This window comes from Triturus cristatus, chromosome 6 (genome assembly GCF_964204655.1).
Source record: "Triturus cristatus chromosome 6, aTriCri1.1, whole genome shotgun sequence".
NCBI classification, from domain to species: domain Eukaryota; kingdom Metazoa; phylum Chordata; class Amphibia; order Caudata; family Salamandridae; genus Triturus; species Triturus cristatus.
The window spans coordinates 556,644,371-556,664,157 of NC_140589.1; the positions used below are offsets into that span (position 1 = coordinate 556,644,371).

The window sequence follows — 19,787 nt, forward strand, 5'->3', positions numbered from 1 at the left end:
GCAAGTCAAATGGCATCAACTGTCGCCGCTCAATCTCCACGCATGGAGGTGGAGGCTGGACAGGTTCGAGTGGAGGACCGTCCCCTGCTGTTGCGACAGAAGGTCCTCCTGAAGAAGCAGTCGTATCGGGGGATCTATCGACCGACTGAGAAGCTTGGGATACCAGTACCTTCTTGCCCAATCCGAAGCCACCAAGATGACTTGGGCCCGGTCGCACCTGATCTTCTTCAGCACTCTGGGCAGAAGTGGTATAGGCGGAAAGGCGTACAACAGACCGCAACTCCACTCGCGACGAAAGGTGTCCCCGAGCGAGTGCCGCCTTGGAAACTCCAACGCGCAGAACTGCTGACATTGCGCGTTCTCTTCGGTGGCAAATAGATATAACCAAGGCTCTCCCCACTGCCGAAAGAGGCCTTGCACCACCTCCGAGTTGAGACGCCATTCGTGATCCATCATGCACGGGCAGCTGAGTTTGTCTGCTCTGGCATTCAGAGAGCCCGCCAGATGTTAAACCACCAGGGTGATGCCCTGATGTTCCAGCCACGTCCAGAGGCGTAGAGCCTCCTGACAAAGGGTCCACGACCCCACCCTTCCCTGCTTGTTGCAATACCACATGGCGGTGGTGTTGTCCGTGAACACCTGCACTACACTTCCTCGGACAGAAGGAAGGAATGCCTTCAGTGCAAGTCGGATCGCTCTCATCTCCAAAAGGTTGATATGGAGCCGAGACTCCGCCGAAGGCCAGAGTCCCCTGATCTCCGCCTCTCCCATGTGGCCCCCCCATCCCAGGAGGGACGCATCCGTCACTACTACATGCTCCGGTTGGGGTAGGGAGAGGGATCTGACACTGACCCAATCGCGGTCCGTGAGCCACCACTGCAATTTTCGTGCAGTGCCCTCCGAGATCAAGACATGGTCGGACAGATTGCCACGATGCTGGGCCCACTGAAACTTCAAGTCCCACTACAGAGCCCGCATTCGCCATCTGGAGTGATGCACCAACAGGATGCAGGAAGCCATCAGACCCAGAAGCCGTAGCACCAACCTGACCGAAACCCAGGATAGAGGCCGAAAGATGGGAATCAGAGCCTGAATATCCCGGACCCGCTGATCTGGAGGATAGGCCCGAAACTGTGCCGGCTCCAGAACCGCTCCGATGAAGAGGAGCTTCTGGGAGGGACTCAGATGCGACTTCGGCACGTTGATGGAGAACCCCAGCAAATGCAAGAGGTTGGCCGTAGTCTGGAGGTGGGAGACGACTGCCTGAGGCGAGCCCGCCTTAAGCAACCATTCGTCGAGATAGGGGAAGACTGGAACCCCCAATCTGTGCAGATGAGCTGCGACCACCGCCATCACTTTCGTGAACACCTGAGGGGCACTGGTGAGACCGAAGGGGAGCACGGTAAACTGAAAATGCTCATGGCCCACCGTGAACCGCAGTTAACGCCGGTGGGCCGGCAGGATGGGAATGTGGAAATAAGCGTCCTGCAAGTCCAGTCTCCAGGGTCTACGGCAGCCAGAACCTGAGCTAAGGTGAGCATCTTTAACTTCTCCTTCGGGAGGAAGACGTTGATGCTCCTGAGGTCCAAGATAGGGCGTAGGCCCCCTTTGCCCTTCTTGGGAACCAGAGAGTAGTGGGAATAACAACCACGACCTACTTCTGTACCAGGAACGCGCTCGATGGCCCCCTTGGCCATGAGGGCCGTAACTTCCTCGTGGAGAAGTTTCAAGTGATCCCCGACATGCAGTGGTACTGCGGTGGCATGGCTGGAGGGGTCGCCTCGAAGGGGAGGGAGTAGCCCCTTCGGACGATTTGCAGCACCCACCTGTCCGAAGTGATGGAACGCCAGTGGAGCAGGTGATGGCGAGCTCTGCCTCTCACTAGCGTGGAATGGGCCTGAAAGCACGGACTAGGAGGGCTTTGAGGCAGATGCTGCTGGGGTAGATGTGGACGGACCGGCACGTTGTCCTCCCGTATCGCCTCGGCGGAATCCACGTCCGCGACCGCGGTGAGGTTGGCTCTGCGGCATGTGGCTAGGCAGACGTGAGGGGGCACCCCTTCCTTGGCCACGAAAGGAGCGAAAAGCGGAAGTTTGTGGGCACAGGCTGAGAGGCCCAAGGACTTGGCCGTAGCCCTGGAGTCCTTAAAGCACTCCAGCGCACTATCCGCATTGTCGCCAAAAAGGTGACTGCCATCGAAGGGCATGTCAATGAGCGTGCTCTGAACATCCCCAGAAAAACTTGTGGACCGCGGTCAGACGTGGCGACGAAGCGCCACCGTGGTCGACATTGCCCTACCCAGCAAGTCCGTAGTGTCCAGTCCACATCGGATTGCATGCCGCGCTGCATCCCGCCCCTCGGAATGAGCCTGGGCGAGCCGTGTCCGGGCCTCCTCCGTTCACTGGGGCAGCACATCCTCCACGGTCCAAAAGACAAGCAGTGTTAATAGACCGCAATCCCAAACTAAGGGAGGAGAACAGCTTCTTACCAAACTGTTCTAGTCTCTTGGATTCCCGATCCGGGGGAGCGGATGGGAAGGAGGTCTGGGAAGTAGAGGCCTGGATAACCAGTCTCTATGGCGTGGGGTGCATGGACAGAAAACTGGGGTCACCCGGTGCAGGGGGTTGCGCCGGGCCACGTTCCGGTCCACAGGAGGTACTGTGGAGGGCTTGGACCAGGTGCCCTTCAGAATCTCAACCAGTGCTTCATTAAACTGCAGCAGAGGCTCCGAGGAGCTTGCTGACAGTTGGAGCACTTCAGTGAGGAGGTTAGTCCTCACAGCCACAGCAGGTAGCTACAGGCCAAGGGCTTCGGCCGCCTTGCGCAGCACCACAGAAAATGCAGCACCTTCCTCCGAAGCCACGGTCGGAGGAGAGATGAAGCCAGTGCCAGGGAAGGTGTCAAGACCACTGGCATCCCCCAGCTCGTCTGCCCAGTCCTGAGATAACTGGCCCTGCTGGACCAGAGGGTCCTCAGACCCCTCCCAGTCGTTGCTGTCATCCGATTCCTGGTAAACAGGTGGAATGATCAGAGCGGGGCGGAAGATGAAATTGCCACCCATCGGCGTCGGGTGCGGCGCCACATGGCGCCGCTCCAACGCCGGGCCCGGACGGGGACTAAACTGGGGAACGGCGTCGTCCGAAGGCGGCGCCGGTGGAGGGGTCGTGAGGTCGATCAGCGCTTTCTGGGATCCAGGCTTGGATCCCGTGGGGGCCTGCGGCGTCGGGACCGGAGTCGACGACGGTGCCGGGGCCAGAGCCGCCAGCTCGCTAGGCTTCCAAGTCGAGCCCGCGGTGCCCAAAGGCGTGCCTGCAGGCGTCGACGGCAGAGCCAGGCCTCTCATGGCCGAGAGGGAGGCACTGATCTCTGCCAGAGTCGCATCAGTCCCAGGGACCGGCGGATATGGGGACGGACGGGACTCCTGCGGCTCTGACGGACACGCGTGGGTGGTACCACCCGAATCCTCAGCCGAGTTGCGCGACCGGCGAGGGGAGCCCGAAGAGCGACGTCGTCTCTTGGACGTCTTGCTGTGCTTCGACTTACCTACCCTAAGACTTGGAACCCGACGAGTGGTGGTGATGGCTGCGGCTCCGTGACCGGTCCCTCGACCTCCTCCTCGACCGGGAACGCCACGGAGCCCACTGTCGGAGCTGGAGTAGCTTGTGGGACCGCTCCCGCCTAGCCTTCGAAGTCAAGGCCCGGCAGTCGGGGCACGACTCGGCATCGTGGTCGGCCCCAAGGCAATAAAGGCACCGGCGGTCCGTAACCGACATCAGTGGGTGACAGGAGTCACAAGCTTTAAAGCCAGGCATCCCTACCGGCACCAGAGTCGACTCAACGAGAATAGAACCAAAGGAGTTCAAAAAAGTTTAGTCAAAAAATGACTAAAAGGGGTAGCTCTTCCTGGATCGGCGCTGTCTGGCGCGGAAAAAAGAAGAACTGACGTCAGCGTGCGAGGGCGGCGTCCAAGTACTCCGACGACCTCATTCCGGCGCACGACGCAGACGACGAACGCGGAGCCGCAGACGACGCCTAGCGACGCGCAAGGGTATTGTTGACAAAAAATCTTTCCGGATAGAGCCTGACGCCTGGGGATATTCTAAGGTGAGGAATCTAACTAACGTGTTTCTTTCAGATAAGCCAGTCGATCTCATTGAGGCGTAGCGATAAATTGCTACGGACATTGAAACGGTTCTGCCCAGAGATTCGACGTAGTCCAGCCCACAACGGATGGTAAACTTCGCAGCATCTCTTCCGGCGGCGTCAGCCTCGGAAAGCAGTGCCTGGGCTCCTCCGGACACTGAGGCAGCACCTGTGCAACCGTATCCCACACCGAGTGGGAATAACCGCCCAAGAGACATGCGGTGTTTACCGACCGCAGTCCTAAGTTGGCGGAAGAGAAAATGTTCTTTCAAAGATAGTCCAGCTTCTTGGATTCCCTTTCCGGTGGAGCGGTAGGGAATGCGCTCTTGGAAATGGAGGATTGGACTACCAAGCTCTCCAGGGTGGGCTGTTGGGAGAGGAAAGTGGGGAGGTGGTGTCGGCCAATCATCCTGTCCACGGGACCCCCGTGTTTGGCCTGGCCCACATCCTCAAAAGGACGTCGGTGAGGGCCTCATTGAACGGCAGCAAGGGCTCCGAAGAACAAGTTACTAACCTTCGGTAACGATGTATCTGTAAGAAACATTAGTTAGTTAGATTCCTCACCTTAGAATATCCCCAGGCGTCAGACTGGATCCGGAAGATTTTTCGTCAGCAATACCCCTTGCGCGTCGCTAGGCGTCGTCTGCGGCTCCGCGTCCGTCGTCGGCGTCGTGCGCCGGGATGACGTCGTCGGAGTACTTAGACGCCGCCCTCGCGCGCTGACGTCAGTTCTTGTACATAGCCTTCCGCGCCAGGAACGCAGAGCCATGCAAAGACCGACACTGGTGCCAAAAATAAAATCTAGGGGCCTGAAAGGACAACCTTAACCCTAGATGTCAGTTCGCAGAACGGGGAGGATGGGTGGGTCGGTGAGGAATCTAACTAACTAATGTTTCTTACAGATACATCGTTACCGAAGGTTAGTAACTTGTTCATCTGAAAGAAACACGTTAGTTAGATTCCTCACCTTAGAATAGATACCCAAGCAATACCATCCCCGGTGGTGGGTCTGCGAACCAAGATCACACCAGAAAGTCCTGGAGGACAGAACGGCCAAAGAAGCCATCCCTCCGGACTTGGCTGTCAAGGCAATAATGCCTGGCAAACGTGTGTAGAGAAGCCCACGTCGCCGCCTGACAGATGTCCTGCAAAGGGACTCCCCGTCCCAAGGCAGTAGTAGCCGCCGTGGCCCGAGTAGAATGGGCGCGCAGCCCAACAGGAGGGTCCTTTTTAGCCAAGGAATAGCAGATTTTTATACACAAAACGACCCACCGAGAGATGGTTCGTTTGTGCACAGCTTTCCCCTTCTTAGCGCCCACGTACCCAACAAAAAGCTGGTCGTCCACCCGGAACTGTTTTGTGCGGTCCAGATAGAAGGAGAGCGCACGTTTTGGGTCCAGACGGTGGAGCCTCTCTTCCTCTTTGGAAGGATGCGGAGGCGGAAAGAAGGTGGGCAAGGTGACAGACTGCCCAAGGTGAAATGGAGTCACCACTTTAGGAAGAAAAGAGGGACGAGGCCGAAGGACAACCTTGTCCGGATGAACAGATAGAAAAGGAGGCTTTGAAGATAAAGCCTGGAGCTCACTCACCCGTCTAGCCGAGGTGATGGCTACCAGAAAAGCAGTCTTTAGAGTTAGAAGACGAAGAGGGCAATTGTGAAGAGGCTCGAAGGGAGCGCACATCAGGAATGTCAAAACCAGATTCAAGTCCCACTGAGGCATTACAAAAGGGACAGGAGGGAACGTGTGTGTAATGCCTTTGAGAAAGCGTGTAACCACAGGGGACTTGAAAAGAGAAGGCTGATCAGGAAGCCGCAAGAAGGCGGAGATGGCAGCAAGATAACCTTTCAGGGTGCCCAGGGCAGAGCCCTGCCGGGCCAGAGAAAGAAGGAAGAGGAGAACCTCAGAAAGAGGGGCGGAAAGGGGATCCACAGCCTTTGCTGTGCACCATGCCACAAATTTGTTCCACCGGCAGGCGTATACCGACTTTGTGGAGGGACGCCTGGCTGCCAGAATGATATCACAGACTTCAGGAGGCAAGTCAAATGGCATCAACTGCCGCCGCTCAATCTCCACGCATGGAGGTGGAGGCTGGACAGGTTCGGGTGGAGGACCGTCCCCTGCTGCTGCGACAGAAGATCCTCCCGAAGGGGCAGACGTATCGGGGGATCGGTCAACAGACTGAGTAGCTCGGGATACCAGTATCTTCGTGCCCAATCCGGAGCCACCAAGATGACTTGGGCCCGGTCGCGCCTGATCTTCTTCAGCACTCTGGGAAGAAGTGGTATAGGCGGAAAGGCGTACAACAGACCGCAACTCCACTCGTGACGAAAAGCGTCGCCGAGCGAGTGCCGCCTTGGAAATTCCAACGCGCAGAACTGCTGACATTGCGCGTTCTCTTCGGTGGCGAATAGATCTAACCAAGGCTCTCCCCACTGCTGAAAGAGGCCTTGCACCACTTCGGAGTTCAGACGCCATTCGTGATCCATCATGCACCGGCGGCTGAGTTCGTCTGCTCTGGCGTTCAGAGAGCCCGCCAGATGTTGAACCACCAGGGTGACGCCCTGGTGTTCCAGCCATGTCCAGAGGCGCAGAGCCTCCTGACAAAGGGTCCACGACCCCACCCCGCCCTGTTTGTTGCAGTACCACATGGCGGTGGTGTTGTCCGTGAACACCTGCACGACACTTCCCCTGACAGAGGGAAGGAAGGCTTTCAGTGCAAGCCGGATCGCTCTCAACTCCAACAGGTTGATGTGGAGACGAGACTCCGCCGGAGACCAGAGGCCTCTGATCTCCGCCTCTCCCATATGGCCACCCCAACCCAGGAGGGACGCATCCGTCACTACGACATGCTCCGGTTGGGGAAGGGAGAGGCTCTTGCCCTTGACCCACTCGCGGTCCGTGAGCCACCACTGCAACTGCTGTGCAGTGCCCTCCGAGATCAAGACATGGTCGGACAGGTTGCCGTGATGCTGGGCCCACTGAAACTTCAGGTCCCACTGCAGAGCCCGCATGCGCCGCCTGGCGTGATGCACTAGTAGGATGCAGGAGGCCATCAGCCCCAGAAGCCGCAACACTAGCCTGACCGAAACCCGGGATAGAGGCCGAAAGATGGGAATCAGGGCCTGTATATCCCGGACCCGCTGTTCCGGTGGATGGACCCGGAACTGCGCCGAATCGAGAACCGCTCCGATGAAGAGGAGCTTCTGAGAGGGACTCAAGTGTGACTTCGGCACGTTGATGGAAAACCCCAGCAAATGCAGGAGATCCGCCGTAGTCTGGAGGTGGGAGACGACTGCCTGGGGCGAGCCCGCCTTCAACAACCAGTCGTCGAGATAGGGGAAGACTGGGACCCCTGATCTGCGCAGATGAGCTGCGACCACCGCCATCACTTTCGTGAACACCCGAGGGGCACTGGTGAGGCCGAAGGGGAGCACGGTAAACTGAAAGTGCTCTTGGCCCACCGTGAACCGCAGGTAACGCCGGTGGGCCGGCAGGACGGGGATATGGAAATATGCGTCCTGCAAGTCCAACGCTACCATCCAGTCTCCAGGGTCTAGGGCAGCTAAAACCTGAGCCAACGTTAGCATCTTGAACCTTTCCTTTCGGAGGAAGGCATTGACGTTCCGGAGGTCCAAGATAGGGCGCAGACCCCCCTTGCCCTTCTTGGGAACCAGAAAGTAGTGGGAATAACAACCACGACCTACTTCTGGACTCGGAACGCGCTCGACGGCCCCCTTGGCCAAGAGAGCCGAAACTTCCTCGCGGAGAAGATCCAAATGATCCCCCGAGATACGGTGGTGCTGTGGTGGCATGGCTGGAGGGGTCGTCTCGAAGGGGAGGGAGTAGCCCCTTCGGACGATTTGCAGCACCCACCTGTCCGATGTTATGGACCGCCAGTGGAGCAGGTGATGGCGAACTCTGCCGCCCACTGGCGTGGTATGGGCCTGAAAGCTCGGACTAGGAAGGCTTTGAGGCGGATGCTGCCGGGGTGGATGTGGGCTGACCACGTCGGCCTCCATTTCCGCCACGGCGGAAGCCACGTCCGCGACCGCGCGCAGGTTGGTTCTGCGGCTGGTGGCTCTGCGGACGTGAGGAGGCGCCCCTTCCTTGGCCACGAAAGGGGCGAAAAGCGGAGGTGTGCGCCCGCGGAGCCGAGAGGCCCAAGGACTTGGCCGTAGCCCGGGAGTCCTTAAAGCGGTTCAGCGCACTGTCCGCCTTCTCACCAAACAGGCGAGTGCCATCAAAAGGCATGTCCATGAGGGTGTTCTGGACATCCCCGGAAAATGACGTGGACCGCATCCAGGCGTGGCGGCGGAGCGCCACCGTGGTGGAAATCGCCCGACCTAGCGAGTCCGTGGTGTCAAGCCCACATCTTATGGCGTGCCGTGCTGCATCCCTCCCATCGGCCAGAGCCTGGGAAAGACGTGGCCGGACCTCCTCCGGACACAGGGGCAGCACGTCCTCCACCGTATCCCACAGGGAATGGGAATAACGGTCCAAGAGACAGGCGGTATTTAAGGACCGCAGGCCCAAACTAAGGGACGAGAACAGTTTCTTGCCAAACTGCTCGAGTCTCTTGGAATCCCGGTCCGGCGGAGCGGTCGGGAAGGAGGATTGGGAAGTAGAGGCCTGGATAACCAGACTCTCGGGGGTGGGGTGTTGGGACAGGAAGCTGGGGTCGCCCGGAGCAGGGCGGTGGCGCCTGGCAACGTTCCTATCCACAGGAGGAACTGTGGAGGGCTTGGACCAGGTGCCCTGCAGAACGTCAGTGAGGGCCTCGTTAAACGGCAGCAGAGGCTCAGTGGAGCTTGCTGAGGTTTGAAGCACCTCAGTGAGGATGTTGGTCCTCACAGCCACGGCAGGCAACTCGAGCCCAAGGGCCTCAGCCGCCTTGCGCAGCACCACAGAAAATGCTGCACCCTCCTCCGAAGCCACGGTCGGAGGAGAAGTGAATCCAGCGTCTGGCGAGGTGTCCAGCCCGCTGGCCTCCCCCAGTTCATCTGCCCAGTCCTGAGAAAGCTGTGACTGAACAGCCAGAGGGTCCTCGAACCCCTCCCAGTCGCCCCCTTCTTCCGATTCCTGATAAACAGGAGGAATGATCGGAACCGGACTGTAGAGATGGTAGGTCTCTAGCGGCGTCGGATGCGGCGTCGGCGGACGCCGTGCCGGCGTCGGGTCCGGATGAGGGCTAAACTGGGGCGTCGGCGTCACAGGCGTCGGCGGCGCCGGTGACAGCGTCGGTGGTTCAGGCGTCGGCGCCGGTGGAGGAGTGACAAGGTCAACCGGCGTCGACTGGGGCCCAGGCATGGGCCCCGCGGGGACCTGCGGCGTCGAGACCGGAGTCGTCGACGGCGCCGGGGCCGGAGCCGCCGGCACGCGAGGTCGCCCAGTCGAGCCCGCGGGGCCCGAAGGCGCGCCAGCGGGCGTCGACGGCGGGGCCAGGCTCCTCATGGCCGAGAGGAAGGCGCTGATCTCCGCCGGCGCCGCGTCAGCCCCAGGGACCGGAAGGTATGGGGGCGGACGCGGCACCTGCGGCTCCGCCGGAGCCGCGGGGGTGGAACCACTTGGACCCTCGGCCGAGTCGCGCGACCGGCGAGGGGAGTCCGAAGAGCGATGTCGCCTCTTGGACTTCTTTGAGTGCTTGGACTTACCCGACGACTTGGAGCCCGACGATCGATGGTGGCGTCGGCTAGGGCTCCGCGAGCGATCCTTGGACCTCCTCCTGGACCGGGATCGCGCACGACGCGGAGCCGAGTGGCGAAGCTCGAGAAGCTTGCGGGACCGCTCCCGCCTAGCCTTCGAAGTCAGGGCCTGGCAGTCGTTGCACGACTCCGCGTCGTGGTCGAGGCCTAAGCAATAGAGGCACCGGCGGTGGTGATCGGTCACCGACATCAGTCGATGACAGTCTTCACAAGCCTTGAACCCAGGCATCCTACCGGCACCAGATGTCGACAGACAGGGATCAAAAATGATCAAAAAGAGTTAGTCAAAAAAGACTAAAAGGGGTAGCTCTCCCGGATCTGCGCTTACTGGCGCGGAAAAAAGAAGAACTGACGTCAGCGCGCGAGGGCGGCGTCTAAGTACTCCGACGACGTCATCCCGGCGCACGACGCCGACGACGGACGCGGAGCCGCAGACGACGCCTAGCGACGCGCAAGGGGTATTGCTGACGAAAAATCTTCCGGATCCAGTCTGACGCCTGGGGATATTCTAAGGTGAGGAATCTAACTAACGTGTTTCTTTCAGATAGAGCTGGCAGCCGGTTGAAGCACCCCGGTCAGGAGGTTAGTCCTGACCGCCACCGTAGGAAGCTCGACGTTGAGAGCTTCGGCCACCCTAAACAACACCATTGCGTATGACGCTCCCTCCTCCGTCGCCACGGTAGGAGGAGACAACATGCCAAGGCCAAGGGACGTGTTGAGACCACTGGCATCCTCCAGTTCCTCTCTCCAGTCCTATTCATCCAACTGGTCGGTCAGAGGTTCTCCTGACCCCTCCCAGTCTTCCTCCTCCTCCTCTGGGTGCCATTCAGGTCGAAAAGGGACCCCAGGAGTGAACGGGGGCACAAAAACCTCACTCGGCACCGGATTCGGCGCCAGGCGATGCCTGTCCGGCTCCATGTCGGAATGGAGGGCAGGGTCGACGTCGGCCGGAGGGCCGACCAGTGTCGAGCGCGGTAGTGGTGCCGGAGGAAGCGGCGCTGGTGTAGGCGTAATCAGGTCAACCAGCGCTGATCCGGATCCAGGCCTGGATCCAAGGGGGACCTGCAGCGTCAGGGCGGAGAAGGGCCAGGCCCTCCAACCGAGTCTGCAGGCCCCGAAGGCATGCCGGCGGGTTCGGACCGCCCAAAGATGGCATGCATCGCCTCGTAGAATGCACAAAGCTTGGCGGGAGTTGCTCCGGGTCCCGGGAAGGGAGGGAAACGCGGAGTCGACTCTTCGGGCTCCGCGGGCGGAGCCGCAGGAGGGGTACCACCCACATGCCTCGTCAGGTCGGCCGACCGACGAGATGTCATCAAAGAGCGACGATGCTTCTTTGATGACTTTTTATGCTTCGACTTACCGGACCCAGAGTGCGGAGACTTGGACGAATTGTGGTGGCTCCGCGATCGGTCCCTCGACCTCCCTCTCGACCGGGATCTCGAACGGCGCGGAGATGACTGCCGGTGCTCAAGCAGCTTTCCTGTAAAGCCTTCGCCACCATCGACAGGCAGTCGGAGCACTACCTGGGGTCGTGGTGGCGTTCCAGGCAAAAGAAGCACACGCGGTGCGGATCCGTCACCGACATCACCAGATGACATGAACCGCATGGCATGAAGCCGGGCATCCCTCATGCACCAGGAGTCAAAGACCACGAAAAAGAAGTCGACAAAAGTCGAGAAAAAAGTCAGTCAAAAAGTGACTGGAGGTACCGCTCTTCCCGGATCTGCGCTGGCTGGCGCAGAAAAAGAAATAACTGATGTCAGCGCGTGAGGGCAGCATCTAAGTAGCTGCCGCGACGTCATCCGGGCGACCAAGATGCCAACGACGGATGCGGAGTCAACCGACGCCACCTTCCGACGAGCAGAGGTACTGCTGACGAAAAAACTTTTCGGATCCAGTCTGACGCCTGGGGGCAATTCTAAGGTGAGGAATATATAACTAATGTGTTTCTTTCAGATTTACTCTTTATAAAATTAAACATGGGAGGGAGTTGAAATGGCTCAAGTGTAGCATGAAGCCATTCCCCCAGGCCATCACACTATCATACAAAATTGGATAGGCAAAAGAGGAGGTGAACTAGTTGTTATATTCAAGCAAACAAATCTCACCAAAGCTGATAAAATGTACATACAAGGGTATGAGGCCCCTCATGACGAGATGCAACCCTACACCAACTTCCTCCTACTCTACATACGGCTACCTAGCAATGCAACATTCCCAGACATGTTTCCAGACAGTTTCAAACCTTATAACACTACACTCCAACCTATTCACTCTTGGTGACCTAACCATTTGGTTTGACAAACCAAATATGCCCCATCTGAAAACTATCATCAATGGCTAGTCAAACTGAACCTACATCAAATCGTACACAAATCCACACACATTGCTGTACACATCCTTATTGAAATTTTTGCAAATCCAGAACTAGTTAACTTTCAAACAATTTCTACAGTCACATGGTCAGACCAAAATTTGGTAGCTTTTCAACATAAAACGCCATCAATAAACAAACCTTACATGCATCTGCCTATTGACCGTAGAACAAACTCAAATTTTGAATACTTACAAACACAACTAACATCCAACACAGTGACTCAAAGAATAATGGATGATGGATCCCTGGTCGGTATTGGCGCTCGCCACTTCCAATGTGTACTCTATTCAAATATTAAGGGTGCTCAAAGGAGGAAGGGTCATCCACCCTTCTAACTGGTAATCCCTAGAGATCACAAACAATGCAACAAAACCTGAGCACACCCATCACATATACAACAATATGTTCGTAATCATATGAATCGATATGTTGAGGTATGATATCCAGTCTTAATTTATTGATTCTCGCTCCAGCCAACACGTGTTTCGTCGCCTGGGAGTACCCGCGACTTCCTCAGGGCTGGAAAATGAACAAATATACATAATTTGTTTGTCTGTATCATAATCAATGTGTATATTTCTCACACTCCATAATCACTCCTGTGGTGAAAAATCGGTGGAGCCCAAAGTGAGGAGCACATCAATTTGGTGACATATGTTACAAGCATCATGAAAGTTTCCACATGTATACCCAAGTACTAGACACCCACGTTGCTAACACAGTGACATAAGTATAAATATTTCCCATAAAGGACAAGAAGAGATAGCATGTAATACACCTAGAACGTGTATACTGACAGTTTATCCAAAAGTGAAACACGAAGTCCCAAAGCCATGTAACGGTAATCCAACACAGATCTAGACACAAATAAATTCTGTTCAAAGAGATAAAAAAAACAAATTAAAAAGCTGCTACACACCTGGCTCAAAACAAACAGCAATCAAGAGAAGCTTCACCTAGGCAAACCTGAAAGAATATACAAGTCAACGATCATAAAAGCTAAAAAGAAAGAAAAGGAACTATTCAGACAGAATTCAAAAAGCTAAATGTGCAAACAAAGAATTTTATAAAATTCTCAAGAAATTTTGTAAGCCTAAATGCACAGAAGAAACTCATCCCATAAAACAAAGGAAAACCATCAGCACCAACCTCTATCTAAAAATCCCCCCCAAGAGTAGGCTAATCCAGCCACTGTAGTCCTTCAAACAAATATCGCAAAGTGATTTTATGGATCTGGCCAAAGCAAATAGGCCTGCCGGCAGCCCTTCTGTCATTTATCCACTACAAATCTTCAAGAACATTCTTTTAACGACCTTCAACACCAGTAAGACGAATCATCAATCATTCTTTAACTACGGAAATCTTTCCAGAAGACCTAAAAAAGGCACACATACACCCTATATTAAAGAAAACTAACCTAGACCTACATGACCCAGACAACTACAGACCAATTACAAATGGACCTTTCCTGGGTATACTAACAAGATCAGCATTCGCCCAGATGTCACAATTCATTGAAGATAACTCCATACTTTCAGATTACCAAACAGGATTTCACCCAGGAAGAGGCAAAGAATCTGCCCTCATCGCCATCTGGGAAGACCTTAAAAACCACACTAGACCAGAACAGTGTTGCTGTACTACTTCTCTTGGACCTCTCAGCTGCCTTTGACACAGTTGAACATGACATACTAATAGAAAGACTACAAAGTCGGCATAGAGTGGACTGTTCTCGACTGGATCACATCCTACCTTCAAAACAGAATAAAAGTCATCCATGCTCCCCCTTTCACAACCAAACCGTACAACACAAAAGCAGGGGTCCCTCAAGGCTCTAACATCTCACACATGCTTTTTAACATTTACAAGTAATTACCGGCAATGGTCAATTTCAGCTCACATGCAATAACAATGCAGATGACACAAATACTCCTGAAACCTGAAAGCCCCAAATACATTAGAAACTCACAAATCTTCAGATGTCTCAGAGCCGTTGATCAGCAGATGACATAGAACCATCTCAAATTGAATGCTTCCAAAACTGAAATACTCACATGTGGTGATTGGAAAAAGTATGACCCACTCGGTGTCTGGCCGGGACTAGCAATCTGGGACCACCTCCTAAAGTTTCCAAGGAAGTAAGAAACCTTGGAAATACCATGGACTCCAAGTTATCAATGAATGCTCAAGTGGACAAATTAACAGGATTAAGCTTCATTACCATACTACTTCTCTTGTACTGTCTAAACTGAACTACACCAATGCCTTCTAGCAGGGTTCATTTTTATCAACTATGTAAAGACTACAACGGATTCAAAACTCTGCTGCCAGATTTCTCCTACACATAAAGCCACAAGCCCACATCTCCTCTGCCTTGGGGGTCCTACATTGGTTACTGGATGCCAGAAGATCCTCCTTCAAGCTGCTCTGTATCACCCACAAAGCAATACATGGAACAGGACCACTTTTCATCAGGAATAAAATCCAGTGTAGACCCAGCCATATGCAAATCAGTCTTACCCTGTGCCTAATGGGAACAGTCCAGACCGAACTGCCAAGCCAGGACCTCCCTGGAATGGCATGGGGAGCAAACAAACGATGGATACAGGCCCAGATCTCTGTACTGGGGTGAATGTATGACATTGTAATGCATTCTGTCCATCATTTGTCTTTTTGCATTTGTCACCCCGTGTGAGACGTGTATGCATTACGTGGGCCCCCTGCTTTCCATGCCACTGGAGTCAAGCTCTGGGATCGACAATGAGGAAGGCCAAGTGAGATCGACCGGCGTCAAGCCGGAACTCGGACTAGATCCACGGGGACCCTCAGGAAGTCCCAGGGCCCCGACCAACTCCGTGGGGCCCAAATGCAAACCGGCGGAGTCGGACTGGCAAAGATGAGGTACTGGGCCTCATAACATTTCAGAATTTGGGCAGGTGACGCTCTTGGTCCCGGGAAGGCAGATAGGCTGGTGTAATAGGTCCAGGTGCTCACTTGTTTTTTCAGGTATATCTACATCCAATACCCTGGGCGGCACATAGTACTGCAATATGTAAACATAGGTAGAAAAATACCCAATTTTAGATTGAAACAGGATACAACAGAAGAAAAGAATACCATTTATTCACAGATTGAGTTATGAGAAAGACTCTAGCGAGTATAATCCAGGGCAGCAGCTTGCAATACCCGTACTCCAGAAAAAACGATAAATGGCCCTTTCAACATACAGCAAATGTGTCTTCTAGTTTCCAACGCATGAGTTATCCACAAGCATGGAGGCCAATCAGAGTGCTTATGGCCTAATGGGTGACTTAACTCTAAATCTGAGCTCTTTCATCTGGAGGTTTGAAATCAGGACCTTCTATGAAAAACATGCTAGACAGTGCTCTGGGGGAAACATCAGAGCTTGTTCTGTATGAATGCATGGATGCCTCTATTGAAGATCAGCAATGAAACAAACACGTAATTAGTGGTGCACTCTAACGGGACACAAGGCATTCTGTTAAAGTGTCAAACCAAGGCAAGCCTGCTCACAGTGTGCAAACCTGATGTGCATTAAGTCGCCATTCGCAGACCACAACTGAAAAACATTATAATAAAGTGTTCCAAAGCTGCAAAAGTCATCATGCCTGTTGATAATAAAGACAAAAAACACATGTGTTTGGCCAATTAAAGAAATCCATAAGTAGAACATGATGCCACACTTCTCTGCATACTGAAGTGGACTCATTTTTTAGTGGATTTGCACATGTGCAAGTGCAAAATGAAGCCACTCAGAGTGAAGTTAGCCAATGGCTGAAGTAGGCTGACCAGTCGCCCCAGGCTCTTTGCTATATTAGGCAGAAGAACAATGTGAATTACACAAAGGTCTTGGCTAATGCCAGACCTAAAATGAAATTGCCTTAAAGTGAGCAGTGGAAAGACACAAGTAAATTAGTTTAAAAGTAAACTAGTAGAGGGAGACAACATGAGATGAACAAGGAAAGTCACTGAAAAAGAAGCACACAAATGTGAGTACAAATAAAGCCAACCAATGGGTGAGCTTTATGCCCACTATAAAATCATGATAAGCTGACAAAGGAGTAACCACAAAATTAACCCCCGCCACCCACTTTGAACCAAAACTCTGATTGTACCAAGCAAATGAGCCCGAACCTCCCTAGAAAAACACCCTTGTCTCTTTCATCCAAGCATCTATCCATTCATGCTTTCACACTACTATGCACCGGATGATGTCAACTATTTTACATTAACATTCCTTCATCCATTATTCAATCTTTGACCATTCCATCCATATATTTGCAGTTCCATCCATCCTTTCATGCATCCATCCATCCATCAATACCTCGATCCAACCATACATTCACCATTTGACTTACCCATCCAAAAATAATGCCTTTCATCCATCGATTTTAATTCACTTTGCCATCATCCAACCTCCCAGACTTCTATGTACTATGCCATCCATACTCTCAGATTTCCATTTAATCTGCCATCCTTTCACCCACCAATCCATCCTCTCAGATTATCATTTACTCTGCCATCCTTTCACCCACGCATCCATACTCTCAGATTTTGATTTCCCTGCTATCCTTTCACCCACTGATCCATCCATTCGCTCAGATTTCCATTTACTCTGCCATCATTTCATCCACCCATCTAATAATCTATACTCTCAGATTTCCCATTTATCCATCCTTTCAGCCACTTAGTCACCTATCCTTCCACCCATCCTCTCACCCACTCATCCTTTAACCCACTCATGCAACTATTATTTCACCCACTCAACCATCAATCCTTTTCACCTATCCATCCTTTAACCCACCCATCCTTCTAACCACTCATCTACCGGTCCATTCACCCACACATCCATCCTTTCACCAACCTATCCTTTCAACTACTTATCCATCCATTCTTTCACCCACCCATATTTCCTCCCACTCATCTATCCTTTCATCCAGCCATCCTTTCACCCACCCAGCCATCCTTTCACCCACTCATGCATCTACTTGTCTATCCTTCTCTCCCTTTTATATCAACCCATCATTCTTCCTTTTAGCGTTAATTCCGAGCATGTATCTGCCAAGTGGCAGACAATAGAGGCCCATAAAAAAACCTCACCCAGTTGTAGCTGGTAAAGTTGTGTGTGTGGGGTTGTGGGGCATTCAGAACGCCCGTAGCTGACAGTATGTCTTTTGCAATGACCTAAAAAGCATCTGTAAGAGCTGCATAATGATATCAAACAAAAAGGAGGCACATCCTACCTTCCCCTTTGTTGCTGAGGTTCCAGGAACATTGGCATCTTTTTCTTCCTCCTTAGAACAAAAAATACATAATGAGAAAATAATTAGTAGTGCAAGCACAGCATTAAGCATGGCAATGCAGTAAAAAAGTATGTAGTTAAATAGGATTTATACTCAATAAGTACAAGTTACTTACCTTTGACAACATCTCTTTTGTGGATAATCTATGTACCTTTAGAACAAGTTACTTACCTTCAATAACGCCTTATCTGGTAGAGTCTATATCTAGCTGCAGATTTCATACCCTACAATTTCCCCACGTGTCAGACTGGATCGGGAAGATTTATCGTGAGCAGTACCACTGTGTGCCAGTGGGTGGTGTCGATCGGCTCCACGTCCGTCGTCATTCACACAGGGAGTTGACATCGCGGTACCTTTATAGGCACCACTAAGGTGCACAGTCAGTTTCTTTTCACAACTTTCCACACCAGAAGCGCGGAGCCATGAAGAACACTGACCATTGGTGTGTCAAAAACTAGGGCCCTGAAAGAGGCTATCCCTATCCCTACAAATATATTCGCAGAGTGGGTAGGATGGGTGGGTCAATAGGAACCTGCGGCTAGATATAATCTCTACCAGATAAGGCATTACAAAAAAGTAAGTAACTTGTTCATCTGATAGAGACTTCTAGACATAGATTCCTTACCTTAGACTAGATACCCTAGGATTTGTATGCGTGGAAAGGTCTGAGCTGGAAAAGTGTCTCAGAGCGATTTCTGCCTTTGAAACTCCAGTGTGCAATACTGCTGACAAACAGATCTAACCAAGGCTCTCCTCACTGCTGAAAGAGGCCTTGCACCACCTCAAGATGGAGACACCATTTGTGATCTGCTAGGCATCTTCACCAGAGTTCGTCCGCTCTGATGTTCAGAGGACTGGCCAGGTGTTACACCATCTGAGAAATGCCATGTTTTACAGCCATGTCCAGAAGCATAGGGCCTCTTGATAAATGGCCCCCAACCCACCCAGTTTTTTGAAGTACCACGTGGCTGTGGTGTTGTCTGTGAACACTTGAACTAGCAGCTCCTTGATGGAAGGAAGAAAGGCTTTCAATGCCAAATGAATCGCTTGTTTCTCCAGCAGATTGATGTAGAGGCCGGATTCCTCAGGAGATCAAAATCCTTTGATCTCCACCTCTTCCTGGTGGCTGCCCCATCCCAGAAGTCATTACTGAGAGATCTGGTTGGAGAAGGGAGAGGGGGGGCAGGGGGGGCGGGGGGGAGCCTCTCAAATCTAGACCTGGTCAGAGAGATTCCCCTTATGCTGCACCCACTGGAACTTAGGGCCCACTGCAGAGTCCGCATATGCCATCTGGCATGTGTCACCAGCAGGATTCGGGACGCCATGACGCCCAGCTGCCTCAGAGCCAGTCTCACCGAAACGCAGGATAGAAGCTGAAATATCATTATCACAGCCTGAATATCCTGAACTCGTCGCTTGGGAGGATAAGCCCGATACTCCACTGTGTCCAGTACCGCTTTGATGAAAGGGAGAGAGTGGATGTAACATTGGCACATTAATAGTGAACCCCAGGGAGTGCAGGAGGTTTGCCGTAGTCTGAGGGTGGAATACAACAGCCTAGGGCCGGCCTGCCTTCAACAGCTAGTCATCGACATAGGGGAAGACTGGCACCCCAGATATTCACAGATGAGCTGCGACCACTGCCATCCCCTTGGTGAACACCCAATAGGCGCTGTTAAGGCACAAAGGGAGCACAGTGAACTGAAAATGCTTGAGGCCTACCGCAAATAACGCAGATAGGCAGCCAGGATGGGTATGTGAAAATAGGCGTCCTGCAAGTCCAACGCTACCATCTAGTCTCCAGGGTTCTGGGCAGACAAGACATGAGCCAATGTGAGCATTTTTAAACTTCTCCTTCTTAAGGAAGAGATTGAGAGTTCGGAGAGCAGGAATAGGACAAAAGCTCTATTCCATCTTGAGGACCATAAAGTACCAGGAATAAAAACCACAGCCTACTTCTGGCAGAGTAACCTTCTTTATGGTTCCCTTGGCCAAGAGAGCCACAACCTCCACGTGGAGAACAGATAGATGATCCTCTGCCAGCTGATCGTGAGAAGGTGGCATGAGGGGAAGGGTAGCCTCGAAAGGGAGGGAGTACCCCTTTGGACAATCTGCATAACCCACCTGTCTGATGTTATGGACTGCCAGAAGGGCAGGCAATGGCAATCCTAACGCCAACTGGGTGCCCATGGTGATAAAGGGGTAGACTAGGAGGTTTTGGAGGCAGTTGCAGAGGGAG

General features: G+C 53.2%; 1 protein-coding gene across 4 annotated transcripts in view; it reads right to left on the reverse strand.

The window, feature by feature from the left end:
* Positions 1 to 19,787, reverse strand: part of PHIP (PHIP subunit of CUL4-Ring ligase complex) — a 1,862,070-nt gene that overhangs the window by 417,074 nt on the left and 1,425,209 nt on the right. For all 4 annotated transcript variants that reach the window (XM_085610989.1, XM_085610988.1, XM_085610991.1 and 1 more), the window contains exon 34: positions 17,489 to 17,539. In XM_085610989.1, coding sequence (XP_085467115.1) covers positions 17,489 to 17,539 — 51 coding nt within the window. The remainder of the gene's footprint in view (positions 1 to 17,488; positions 17,540 to 19,787) is intronic.